This window comes from Otolemur garnettii, unplaced genomic scaffold (genome assembly GCF_000181295.1).
Source record: "Otolemur garnettii isolate 467f Iridium unplaced genomic scaffold, OtoGar3 scaffold00018, whole genome shotgun sequence".
In the NCBI taxonomy this organism is placed as follows: Eukaryota; Metazoa; Chordata; class Mammalia; order Primates; family Galagidae; genus Otolemur; species Otolemur garnettii.
Window position 1 is genome coordinate 2,915,042 of NW_003852413.1, and position 13,108 is coordinate 2,928,149.

A 13,108-nucleotide genomic window follows, 5' to 3' on the forward strand; every position below is an offset into this window, starting at 1 on the left:
GAGGGCGGGCCCAGGGGCTGCGAGGGGTCCCTGCGGGAATTCCTGACCCTCTGTGGGTCTGGAGAAGTGCTCAGCTAGCTCACCACTGTTGCTATCCCTCAGGGAAGACCATGACACGAATCTCTCCTTTTCCATTTCCTCCCACGTGAAGGCTGAGGTGTTGAGCACACTCAGTTTATGCAGAGAGCAATGGTCGTGGGCTAGTGCTACGGACCTCTAATTATGTCCCTGATGTGTCCCAGAAGACTGGCTTCAAACACAGAGGGGCTGGTGTTGTAGCCAGAAGCACCTGGGGCTAGGCATTGGAAGGCCAGCACTTGGCCATAGCTCTACCAGTCTTCGGTAGGCTGGGACTAGTCAGCTGAAGTCTCTGGGTCCCAGCATCCTGGTCTGTGTGAAGGGGGGGCAAAGTGTCTTTTGGGTCCCTTCTTGCTCTGACATTAGGTTGTGAATGGTCCCTCCCTGACACACAGATCTCCATGTTCCTCCTCAAAACACATTCTTCCCTCTGACCCCAGAGACAGGACAAGCCCTGGGCGTCCCTCATCAAACCAGCCTCAGCTTCTCCAGAGAGTGGTGTGGTCATCTCTCTCCTTGGACTTCACTCTCCAGCCAGGGGCTCCCATCTGGTCCCACGGCTTGAGAGCCATCAGTATGTCAATAGGTCTCAAATTTAAATTGCCAGCCAGAACCCCTGGTGCCCAGTACTTGCTCCATGGGGATGCTCTGCAGGTGTCAAAGACACAGCGGAAATGGAGCTCCCATCCCCGACACTGTCGACACTGTCGTGTCTCAGGAAGTGGCCAGCTCTTTATCAGGGTTCTCAGGACCTGAGCCTCACACCCGTGTTCCTTTTCAGTTTCTTCACCAGTCCCACTTCACTAATCCCCAAATCCATCCCCTTTCCACTGTCCCCACCCCACCACTGGAATGTTCTGCCTGGGCCCCTGCAGCTACCTCCTGGCTGGCACCAACTGCTCCCACTTCCGCGCTGCTGCCCTGTGGTCAGAACCCACACTTGATGCTCTATGTCAGACCCTGTGTGCCTCACCCAGGGCTCCTGCTGCGTGTAAAACAACCTCCTGCCTCCGTCCGTGGTGACTCATGTTCTGTCTGTCCTGGCTTATCAGCCTCCACATACCATTCCCTGTCTCCTCAGGACACGTGGCTAACCTCGTCTCACCCTGGGGCCTGTCACTGGCTCTTCCCTGGGCCAGACTCTTCTTCTGCCTGAGCCTGACTTGTGGTTGCCAATTCTCACCATTCAGGTCCCACTCTAAATCTGCCTGCTCAGAGAGGCCGTTCCAGGTCAGGCGACCTAAAAAGTAGCCCCTGCCCCATCTCTGCACATGGCTTGGGCTGTTTTCTGCCACCATCTGAGCTGTGTTGTAAGCTGACTCTCCACTCGGTATTTGCTGACTTCCCCTGAATGACTAACTTTAGAGTCTGGGCTGTCTTGTTTACTGGTGTCCCTGAGCCCAGACCAGAGCCTGACACAGAGGTGGCTCCCACTGTGTGTCCTCAGAATGAATGAATGACTTTCTTCTGTCTTGGCCACAGAACTCTGACTACACTGATGGAAAACAAGGAAGAGATGCCTATCAGTTGCAGCTGGAAGGTCCCTGGAGACTGGCTCTGGGTGTTCCAGGAGCACTGCCTGGCAGGAGCACAAATACCCCAAGCAAGGGCTTCCAGGTTGTCCCCAGTGGAGCACAGAGACTGTGGTGGGCAGCGGGTGTGGGGTGGGGAGGAGGCTGCGAGTCCAGCGAGAGGCTGAGGAGGGTTCTGATTGTGGGGGGCTGGGGGGAGGGTGTGATTGTCCAGGTGTGTCTCAGCTGTCGGGTTTGGAAGGGCCCCTCCAAGCCTAAAGCAGAGAGGCTAGAAGGGGGTCTGCCTTGAGCGCCCCACCTCTTGGTGGTGTCCAGGCCAGTTGGAGCCACTGGCCTGGTGGGGACTGGCAGCCCTATTGTAGTTGCCTAGGTCTGTAATGGGGGTGTCAGGGTGGAGGAACAGGGAGCATGGCACCCCCTTCCCCTCCTCCGCCTTCTGGAGCTCTGACCTTGAGTGGGGAGGTCTTATGTGATGTTGGCCAGAAGAATCACAGCCCCCAGCAGTCCTGTCACCAACGGGGTCTGGTGGCTGGGCAGGTGAGTGGATGCTCCGCTGGGTAGGACAGTGGATGCTCCGCTGGGCGGGACAGTGGATGCTCCGCTGGGCAGGTGAGTCGATGCTCCACTGGGCAGGGGATTAGGCTCTGAGGAAAGCCAGGAGACCCCTGAGGCAGGGCAGCGTCTAACCCTGGCGCCTCCCTGGCAGACCAGGAAAGCCCCGGCTCTCCCTCTGAGCCCCTGACTTCTCCCACCACCTCTCAGTCTTACTGCCCTTGTCCACCATGGCCCCTCACCGCCCTGTCTAGTAGGGTTACCCCTCTCCAGCCAGGACCCAGGTGACCTTTGCCTCCTGGATGTGTCAGGAAGGAGAACTTTAGGTGGCCGTGGTGGAGAGAGAGGGAGCTATGTCCATCTGGAAGCCAGGAGGTGGCTTCCCAGGGCAGCCTGCCCTCCCCCGGCACTGCCCCAGACACACAGGTGCTCTTGGGTGGTCAGGGAGGGGCTCTGGTTGTCCCCAGAAGCCAGGGAGAAGGGACTGGCTGGCCCCACCTGAGTGCAGCATGGGCAGCAGGGTGCTGAGATGCCCGTCGTTGGGCTCGGGCTTGATGCCCAGCAGATGGCACATGAGCTCATACACGTGGACACTCTCAAAGGGCTCCACCTCCAGGCCTGACTTGAAGCTGGGGCCCATGGCCCGGAAGATGGTCTTCATGTTCATGTCCCTGTTGTCAAAGCCATGCTCGCCTTTGTTGAACTGGACGTTAATTCTCTGCCGGGGAGGGGGCCAGGGTCTGAGGGCCTGGCTGGGAGCAACCAGCCCTCCCACCCACCCTGCTCTCCCCATCAGCGCCCTTGGGGGAGAGATCTCCAGGACAGAGCATCTTAGGGAGAACTTCCAGTGTGGGAGTGGATTCTGAGACTCAGTTTCTCTGAATTCTGAGCCCCCAAACAGAGAGGCTTGGAAATAAATGGAGCCCCTGAGCAAATGGGACTGAGCAGACAGTCTGAGGCCAGGCCCGCTCCATCGTGCTGCATCGCGGGCCACTCCTTTTCTGGGGACCTCTTCTGCCTCATCTGGGCTTGCTTCCCATCAGCACCCCTGGGTTCTCTGTGGAGGGAAGAGCAGGCTCCCCACTCCCTCCTGCCTTTCCTGTGTCACCCTCACATCTGGACTTCCCGTACCTTGTGCTAAGTGTACACCCCATCACGTGGTGATGGCTGTGTCCTGCCCCACGCTGGACGCTCTTCACATTCAGGACTAGCTGGGAACAGGGGATGCTACTTATAGAAACGGAAGGATCCCCCCTTAAGCTGTGCATCCACCAGGCGACTCACCCCATTGATGACATAGCCAGGGTCACTGTACATCAGCAGGGGCGTGATCCTGGGGTTGTTGGCATAGTGGAAGGATGCGGGGAATGACTCCTTCTTGTACACATGGAGCTTGGGGTGGGCGTCCTTGAGGGCATCATACACCTTGTCCAGCATCCCTGCTTTGGGGAGCAGCATCCCGTTTGGCCCGTAGTCAAGGAGTTCAAACTCAATGTCCCGGAAGGTGAAGTTGGGGAACTTGTGGAACTCGACCAGGTCACTGGCATTCCTATAGACGGTTGTCATGCCATGGTCGGACGCGATGATCAGGTTGAGGACACTCGAGAGGTGGTTGCGCTCGATGCTGTCCCGGAGGTAGCCCACAGTCCTGTCCACCTGCTGCACCATCTCCTTCCTCTCCTGGGTCTCGGGGCCATACTTGTGGCCTGTGGAGTCCGGCTCCCCAAAGTAGAGTGTTACCAGATCCAGGTCCTCCTCTGTGAACCAGAGCATCACGGTGTCAATGTTTGCCCTCCACTCTGTTTCATTTTTATAGTTGTGCAGGATGCCTTCCTTCCGACTCAGCGTCAGGGCCACCCCTTGGTAGGTGACATTTCCCCCGGGGTAGAAGAAGGAGCCGGTCTTTAGACCCTGCCAGGATGGGACAGTGTCAGGGCCTCTGTAACCTCCTTGGCCGATGCCCTCAGCCCATTCCTGGGAGCACTTGCACTCCGCACCCCCTTCTTTCTTGTGGTCACGGGGCTTTTGTCTTCTGAAACATTTCTCAGACTAAAGGGGCAAACCAATTTTATAGAGGAGACAACAGGCACCCAGTAGACTCAGGTGCTAACAAGACAAGTGTAGCAGCCCGTATAGCCTATGGCTAGGTGGAGTGAGAGTTATAAGAAATACCTGTAATGGAACACCTTGGTGGAAAGGGCATGGAGTGAGATTTAGCTCTCCTAACAAGCATGAGAGCCTGCGAGATGAGAGCAGTGGTAAATTGGCAGTCTCTACACTTGTGGTGTTGAGAAGCACGAGATCAGCCTTATATTAGGCTGGAGGAGAAGGCAGTCGGGAGCATGTGCATTCTATCACTGACCCGCTTACTCTGACTCTGTCTCCTCCCCTGCCTGCAGAAGGCCAGCACGGCATCTCTCTGCTGAAGATTACCAAGCTCTGCTAAAGACTAAGATCTGTCTTTCTAAGAAGACTGCTTTACTCTCTCTAAGACAAACTCTCTCTCTCTGAGTAGACAGCCCTCAGGCACCTAAGAGAAACTGTTCCTGAGCAAAGTAGCTTAGCCGTCCACATACAGAACCCACCTAAGCTGAGCCCGAGACCTGGCCAGTCCCAAGCCCTGACAGACAAGGGACATAAAACCATCCCAGATGAGCAGCAACTCCTCTTGGATGTCTGTCCATATTCCTGTCTGGTCATCCATCCATAAATCAGTCAGTGTCTTATTTAGACTCCATCTGTCCTACCAGTCCTCTGTCTACACCTGTCCTACCCACCCACCCACTCCCCGGGCCATTCTTCCATTGGTTTGGACACCCTGACCACTTTGGTTTCCTGCTCTGGAGCCTGGTAGATGGGGCCCTGAGTGAGTACAGATGCTTGGGGATCATGGGGAATCATACTTGGGTGGATACATTGGCTGTAAGGTGGGTGTAGGTTCCAGCGTTTATTTCAGGTTCTTCTCAGAAACCTCCACCTTGACTTTGATGACTAAAAGTCTCACTTCCAGGCCAGGAAGCCCTGGAGCAGTGGCTCTCAACCTTCCTAATGCCACGGCCCTTTAATACAGCTCCTGTGGGTCGCGACCCACAGGCTGAGAACCACTGCCCTAGAGGATCACAAATTGGGGGATTCCTGGGTTCAACCCTCTTACCCACCCTTATTTTATCTTTGGCCCTGAGAATGGAGCTTTCCAGCCTGAGAGGTGTGTGGGAGAGTCATTTTATTGTTAAATACATCCTTTTTTTTCTGAGACAGAGTTTCATCCTGTCACCTGGGCTAGAGTGCAGTAGCACCATCACAGCTCACTGCAACCTCCAACTCCTGGGCTCAAGTGATCCTCTTGTCTCAGCCTCCCAAGTAGCTGGGACTACAGGTACCTGCCATAATGCCTAGCTAATTTTTATATTTTTAGTGGAGATGGGGTCTCACTTTTGCTCAGGCTGGTATTAAACACCTGAGCTCAAGGGATCCTCCCTCCTCAGCCTCCCAGAGTGCTGGGATTATAGGTGGAGTCCCCACACCTGGCCATTAAATACTTCCTTGTTGGGTGACAGTGGACTTCCCTGTGTTGGAGGGTTCAGGGGTTCAGCTCTCCTCCATTTGGGAGGACAGAGCAATCCCTCTTGGTCTCAGGGCTCCAAGGAAGACTGGGCAGAGTCCCCACCTGTGCGCACTGCCTACCTTTCCAAACACCCTACTTCATACGCTTCTGTGCCAGGTCAGGAGGTGCCTGTGGCTGGGCCAGCATTACCTGCCTCTGGGCGGTGACCCAGATGGGCACGCTGCCGTTGTCCCACCACCTCTCGATGCCCAGCGTGGCATGGTAGGGAAGTTTCACCTTGGTGGTGGTGTTGTAGAACATGTTGTGGACCACCCCGTGGTTCTCAATGTATTTGCCTGTGGGAGGGAGAGGCACAGGCACTGGGGCTGCAGCCGTGTTGGGATGCAGGGATGGAAGAGGCACAGGCAGCAGGCAGATACCCGATGCTGTGGGTGGGGAGGCTGGCTGGGGCTGGGGTGGGCAGGCATCCCACATGCAGCCTGGGGGCAGCCCAGGTTTGTGTGTTCTTTCAGCCGGCAATGCTGCTCCCACCTTTGAATTTTCCTGCAGTTAAGTGTGCACATGGGCACACGGACTCGTGCAAGGGTCCTGGCTGCAGCCTCTGCAGCTTTAGCAGAAGATTGGGGGTGACCTGAACGGCCCCTGGGAGGAGCTGATCAAGTAAATCACGGCCCATCTGTCACATGAAATCTTACGCAGGGTTCCTACAACCCGTGTGGAGCGCCCTGAGCTATTCTTAGAATTTATTCTTGCTCAAGAATTGTGCGCACTTGGCACTAAGTTCAAAAGGTACAAAAGGAGGCTCGGAGCAGACTGTGTCCCCTTCCCCCATGGATGTGGAAAGTCAAAGCAGCCAAGTGTGGCAGGGAGGACCGTGTGCCCCCACGTGCATGCAGAGGGGCCATGGCTGTGAAGTGCTGGTGTGAGGCTGAGCTGCTTGTGCGGGGTAAACAGTGGCCCCAAATGCACACCTATTTGGACCCTCAGAATGTGGCCTTGTTGGGAAATGGTCTCTGCAGGGTGGTTAGTTAGAGTGAGATGAGGTCACACGGAAGTGGGGCCTCCAAATCCAGTGCCTGATGTCTTCCTGAGAAGTGGGCAATTTAGACACAGACACGGGGAGAAGGCTGGGTGAAGGCAGAGGTCCTAGCGATGCAGCTGCAAGCCAAGGAACGAACCATAAGCTGGAATAGGCAGGAAGGCCCCAGAGAGCCTTCGAGGGGTAAGGCCCTGCAGGCCTAGATTTGGGCATCTGGCCCCAAGCCTCAGTGTCTGGGTTTTCAGCTGTCTGTGTGGTCCTTTGTCGTGGCAGCCCCAGGACACTCAGTGTCTTTGAAGGATGCACAGAAAGTGGTGTCCCTGGGGAGGGGCAGGATCCCATCTTACTCCCCAGCACCCTCTGGTGCTACTTGGCTTTTAAAAGCCCACATCTCCACAGCCTGCAGCCTGGGCAGCTGTCTGGGATTGGGAAGGGTTGAGGGAGAGGGGGAAGCTGGTGGCTGAGGAGCAGGTGGTGTGGGAGCTGATACCGTCACGAAGGCCCTGGCCACATCCCCTGCTGGGCATTTTCACCTTTGCTTGCCCTGCATCAGTTGTCACCAGTAGGGTGGACCCCCCTGGTCCTGGAGCTGGGCGCTGCCTCCCAGTGAGTGGAGGGCAGGGCCTCAACTTGGAGCAAGGGCAGGGCCCTTATCCCCCCTTATCCCATCTGGGGCCAGGGCAGGGCCCTGTGTCTCACCAGTGACGAGGGTGAAGTGGCAGGGACTGGTCATGGTGACGAAGGCAGGCGTCATGTACCGAGCTTTCACCCCGTCGCGAGCCATGGCGTCCAGGTGGGGGGTGTCCACATCCTGGTCGTAGTTCCAGCGGAAGCCATCAAAAGACACGAGGAGCAGCTTGTGCCGGTTGCCCTGCCTGTGCACAGGTGCCCCGGTCCCGGTGGCCAGGAGGGTGGCCAGAGCCACAGTGAGTGGGACGGCCAGGTGTCCCATGACGGGCTCTGTGGAGAAAGAGGTGTGCGGGGCTGGCTGGTGCCAGGGGAGAGCAAAGTCCGGAGTCAGCAGGCTGATCTTATCCGTGTATCTTTGGAAACGTCATGCTGGGAAGAGGCTGTCCTGCCAGCGTGAGTGCCACCCTCTGGGCCTGGCCCGCACACACGAGTTGGGGTGAACTTGTGTATCTGCCTTTGTTGCCAAAGCAGGTCTGGGCTCTATGGCTGCCCTCCCTTTATCCTCTGTGTCCTCCCTGTGTGACCCAGGGGTCAGAGTGCAGAAGGGAGCCCATCCCACCTGGAAAATGGGGTCTCTCTGCTTTAGCTCACTCACCCCAGAGATCCCAAGAGGCAGTAAGCTGGGCCTTTAGCGGGCGTGGGGCTGCAGGTTGGGTATCCAGAGCCAGGCCTTAGCAGCTCAGCCCGAGAATGGCTTTGTCCCTGGGGATCCCAGGCTGGGTGTCTCTTTCCTGTCCTGCCTGTGCCAAGGGGCTCCTGGGATGGGCAAGCAGAGCGGGAACCTGACATCCCCAGAGCAACGTCTTGTGGCAGCTGTCTTCCCAGGGCACATGGAAGCTCAGAGAGGACACAGGGCCTGGTGTCCTTGCCTGATGGACTTTCTGTCAACAAGGAGGTCGGGAGAAGTAGACTCCCTTGTTCAGGGCACGTGGCAGGGTGGGGGGACCCTGATTCCGTGCACATCTCCCTCCCCCCTCTCCTCTCTTACTCACTCTTGGTGTCTCTCTGTCTCTGCAGTCTGCCTGTTTCTCTCTCTTAGTATCTATTAAGCACACTCTGTGTCAGGCATAGTCTGAGTTCTGCGGACACAGAAGGCAAGGAGACAGTGTTTCCCATGTCCTTCATTTTGGCTGGGGACACACAAAATCAAATGAATAAATAAATAGGCTGGCACATGTAATCCAAGCTCTCTGAAAGGCCGAGGAAGGCAGATGCCTTGAGCTCAGGAGTTCAAGACCAGCCTGAGCAAAAGCAAGACCCTGTCTCTACTAAAAACAGAAAAACCAGCTGGGTATTGTGCTGGGTGCCTGTAGTCCTAGCTACTCAGGAGGCTGAGGTAGGAGAATTGCTTGAGCCCAGGAGTTTGAGGTTTCTGGGAGTGAGACTGGCTCCATGGAACTCTAAGGTGGTGCTTAGGTGGGAGAAAGGGCTTGATACCTGCAGGAGGCTCCCGAATTCTCCCCCCAGCTTCCCCTTCCCAACAAGAAACAAAGAAGGGAAGATTGAGGCCTTGGGAACACTCAAGACAGGCCTTGCTGACTTCATGGTCAATGCAGACAGGATAAGATCATGCTGACCCCACTGATGTTATAAAGGTTTTTGTATCTAGCTGTTGTTTTGCTTAACCAAGTAACTGCCAGTGCCGTCTGTGTGTGCCGGTTGTGGAGTCCAGCGGCTTGCTTGCTGTGCCATCCAACCTGTAAAAGCTGTGCATTAACCCTGGTGATGGCTGCTCTCCTCACTTAAGAGGGTGGCCAGCCGCGGTCTAAATAAAGGCTCCTTATTGGCATTTTAAAGATTATTTGCTTGGTGGTCACTTGACTTGCCCTATAACATTCAGAGGCCCAAGCGAGATCCCTGGGTTTTGACCTAGGCTATGGCCACTGGTTGTGGGTAGGGCACATAAGCTGGATTTCACCTAGGGGATGGCCACGGAGAGATATTCCTCAGCCCTGGGTGATAAGCCAACTCTGTGTCCCTACCCCAACCTGCCAAATTAATAGACTAAATTTGGGCACCTTAATGGAGTCATCTGATTCTGGTTTCTGTTTTTACTGGTAAGTTTGTTGGGATTCACTCTTGGGGGCTGGATGCAGCTACACCCCAGGGGGCCAATTCCCCTGAGATGACACTGGGAACTTGTGTTTGGATCTGTGCCGGAGTGGCTGGCCAGATCTGGATCTGTGTTGGAGTGGCCAACCAGGTCCTTAGGTTTCGGGTTGCTGCATAAGAGAGTGAGTGAGTCTGGATGTGATTCCATGGCCCACGTGGTCATGGAGTCCGAGTGGGCCTGCACAGGCATCTGCATGGAGTGTGATTTGTGTTTCTTTATGCCTGAATCTTCATATTGGGCCCTTGTCTGTTCTGTCAGTTTGCAAAAACTAGTCTTTTACCTTCTTTCTCTCATGTCTCCTATGTCTCCCACTGCCTTTGACATCACTTTCTGGGTGGGAGTTGTACTTTACTGTACAGTGTTGCTCTGGAATCTTGCTCTGCTTGGCAGCGAGTTGCCCTTACTGGCTTCTATCCTTCTTACATGGCCCTTGCTCAGTTTTTATCTTGACACTGTGGTGTAAAGGACCCACCTATGTTTGGGAGCCTCTCTTTCCCGGCAATTAAAGAGTTAATACAAAGTTTGTTAAAACTGTTTTCCTATCTTTTTGCCTGCTAAAAGCTGTAGTTGCTATATTATGAATAGCCTTGAGATAAGGTGCGGCACTGAGCAGAAGACCCAATGTCAATTACTCATTTAGAACTAAAGAATAAAACAAGATATTTTTTTAAAATAGCAGCTGCTTTTTCTTTCTAAACTGGCATTACTCTGTCTGGCTCGTATTCTGATCCTCAGTCAGCCTCCATGAGAGGGACAGGCTGTGGTCACTCTGAGGGGAGGCACCTCCTGGAAACAGCCCAGGGCCCCTGGAGGACCCAGATCTCTCAGGAGACCAGCTGATGATCACTCCAAAATTCACCTGTGAGTCTGCCTCCGGAGGTAAGCCACTTTAATATTTATTTTTGGCTAGTGTCGGCAGATGTTAGTATAACTATTGGTGGTATTTTTGTTGTGCTTATGTGTTTGTGGATTGCTGTGAAGACATGTAACTGTTTGTTGAATTCATTTGTCATAATTTGTGTAAAGCCCTTAGGAACCTCCAAGGGAAGGCCAAAGAGATAGGAACTTTGGACAGGGACCCCAAGTTGTTGGGCTATTGGCCTGTCAGAAGCTCTTGGAGGTGTGTGTTGGTAGAACGACTCAACCGGTGAGAAGCCTCAGCCCTACTGGCCTGTCAGGGGCTCTCAGAAATGTGTATCAACACCCATCACCAGAAACACCATTGGAATGAAAGTGGGGGGTCCAATCAACCCCCTGGGGTGTTCGATCACCCACAGGCCTGCTAAAAATTGTATGAGAGTGTGTGAATATAATATAACTAAAAAAACCTAAGTGTGTGTTAATTTGCATCCTATGGCTAAGTAGTAATTCCAGTGAAAAAATCAAGGCTGCCCAGATTAAGAAATGGGTTGGAATGTGTGTATGTGAGTGCTTAGAAACTGACTGAAATTTTGTTGAACTGCAGGACATGCAGAGGGAGTGGAGAGTGCTAGAGCTATGGGCAAAAGGGCCATGCCTTGGAAGGTGTTGTGGTTTTGGGCAGTCTGGTGAGCTCTGGATGGCCCTTGGAAATCTGGGAGAGAGAGTGTAAATCTTGTGCCAGACAGGACTGTACTCATATCTGCAGCAGGTCGCCAAGGTAAACAGCCTCTGGCAGGGGGAGGAGGCCCAAGTTAGAGGTCTCCTGCATGAGTCCTCTGTCTAGGGGTAAATAATTGGCCCTGAGAGATATTGTAGCCACAACTTGACAAATGGAAAAATATTTTTAAAAACTGAATGGGTATTCTAGCACATGAATGAACACAGCCCCACACCTTGGACAAGGTTATTAGATCTTTGCAGTTTTTTTTTTTTTTTGAGACAGAGCCTCAAGCTGTCATGCTGGGTAGAGTGCTGTGGCATGACAGCTCACAGCCACCTCCGACTCCTGGGCTCAAGCCCTTCTCCTGCCTCCACCTCCCAAGTAGCTGGGATTACAGGCACCTGCCACAATGCCCAGCTATTTTTTGGTTGCAGCTGTCATTGTTTGGCGGGCCCAGGCTGGATTTGAACCTGCCAGCTCAAGTGTATGTGGCTGGCGCCTTAGCTGTTTGAGCCACAGGTGCCGAGCCTCTTTGCAGTTTTTATCTGGAAAAGTAATTAGAGTGTGTGCTTCCTACTCAGGTGAAGTCGTCCAAAAGGTTTAGAACTGGTTTATTCCTCAGAAAGTGTGACTTGCACTGTGTTTGTGCCTGGATATGGGAGTCTGATGTCTGAGCTCACCTGAGCCTGAAAAATAGGGGTTCCCTGTCCAGCCTTGAGTGGGAAAATCCTGTATCAATGTTATAGTTCATAAAATGTCTCTCATTTCTCATTTGTAAACTGTCATAATTTGGTTGTTTAAATTATTGGTAAAGCTGAGTCTTTGTCAAAGAATAAGATTCTTGCCTTTTAAACTTTCTGATTAGCAGTCTGGCTGAGTGAATGACTAACTTCATGGTAAATTGTGATCCTGTTTTGTGAAAAGTAAGTTTTTGGAAGTAAGAGAAATTAGACAGAAAGGAAAATGGCATTGTGCAAGGAAAGAATCTTGTGTGATAAATTTGTCCTTAAACAGACTGGTTGTTTAAGAAAGTGAAAGGCAGGGAAAAAGTTAAAGAAGATCAGAATGTTTGTAGATTGTGAAGGTTAAATGAAGCTCATGAAAGGGAATTTGTGAAGATGTTTACATGGGATCCAGTTAACTATGTATTGCCTTTAACATCTTTTTTCTTTTTTTGAGACAGAGCCTCAAGCTATCGCCCTTGGTAGAGTGCCATGGTGTCACAGCTCACAGCAGCCTCCAACTCCTGGGCTCAAGCAAGTCTCCTGCCTCTACCTCCCAAGCAGCTGGGACTATAGGTGCCCACCACAACACCTGGCTAATTTTTTTTTTGGTTGCAGCTGTCATTATTGTCTGGCGGGCCTGGGCTGGATTCGAACCTGCCACCTTAGTTGTATGTAGCTGACACCTTAGCCGTTTGAGCCACAGGCACCAAGCCGCCTTTAAAATCTTTTAACTTGTAATCTTGTTTGAACAAATGTTTTAAGCCTTTGATATTTGACAAACCTTTTTCTGAAATCAAAACTCTGAAGTTTGGTCTTTTTGAAATATCAAGACCACTGAAAGTCTGAGAAAAACAAATTAGACTTATTTTGTTTGTTAAAAATGTATAGGAAACACTGTCAAATATGAAATGATGATTAATTTTATGTGAGTTATGATTATATGGATGTTCCAAAATTAGAAAACATTGATGTGTCTTAATGTACATTGATGGTAATAATTTTAATTCATCTCAAAAAAGTGTTTTTTGTAACTGGCTGAGTCCAAAGTTTGTCCTAAAAAAGAGAGAAATATTAGGAGAAGCTAATGAAGTCTCTCGAATTCAAATTCCTGATGTGTTTGGAAATTGAATACCTTCAGACTAAAAGCAGACTTTTAGAACTTTCATTGGAAAGTTAACATGTCTATGAGTATTGCTAACCTAGCTTCAAACACAATAGAAATCAATTACGTG

The 13,108-nt window shown here is 52.5% G+C and overlaps 1 protein-coding gene across 1 annotated transcript; it reads right to left on the reverse strand.

Moving 5' to 3' along the window:
- Positions 1 to 1,804: 1,804 nt before the first annotated feature.
- ENPP7 (ectonucleotide pyrophosphatase/phosphodiesterase 7) lies at positions 1,805 to 7,810 on the reverse strand. Its single transcript, XM_003786560.3, has 5 exons — positions 7,466 to 7,810; positions 5,917 to 6,062; positions 3,447 to 4,073; positions 2,661 to 2,880; positions 1,805 to 2,206 (listed from the first exon to the last, which is right to left on the reverse strand). The coding sequence occupies exons 1-5, from the start codon at positions 7,716 to 7,718 to the stop codon at positions 2,076 to 2,078; spliced, it is 1,377 nt and encodes a 458-aa protein (XP_003786608.1). The 5' UTR covers positions 7,719 to 7,810; the 3' UTR covers positions 1,805 to 2,075.
- Positions 7,811 to 13,108: the final 5,298 nt, after the last annotated feature.

Excerpts from the sequence above, each read along its gene's own strand:
- ENPP7 (XM_003786560.3), bottom strand. The coding sequence starts at position 7,718 with ATGGGACACCTGGCCGTCCCACTCACTGTGGCTCTGGCCACCCTCCTG. Across the intron at positions 6,063-7,465 it reads CCACTTCACCCTCGTCACTG|GCAAATACATTGAGAACCAC; the intron begins GTGAGACACAGG and ends TCCCTCCCACAG. Across the intron at positions 4,074-5,916 it reads GGGTCACCGCCCAGAGGCAG|GGTCTAAAGACCGGCTCCTT; the intron begins GTAATGCTGGCC and ends CCATCCTGGCAG.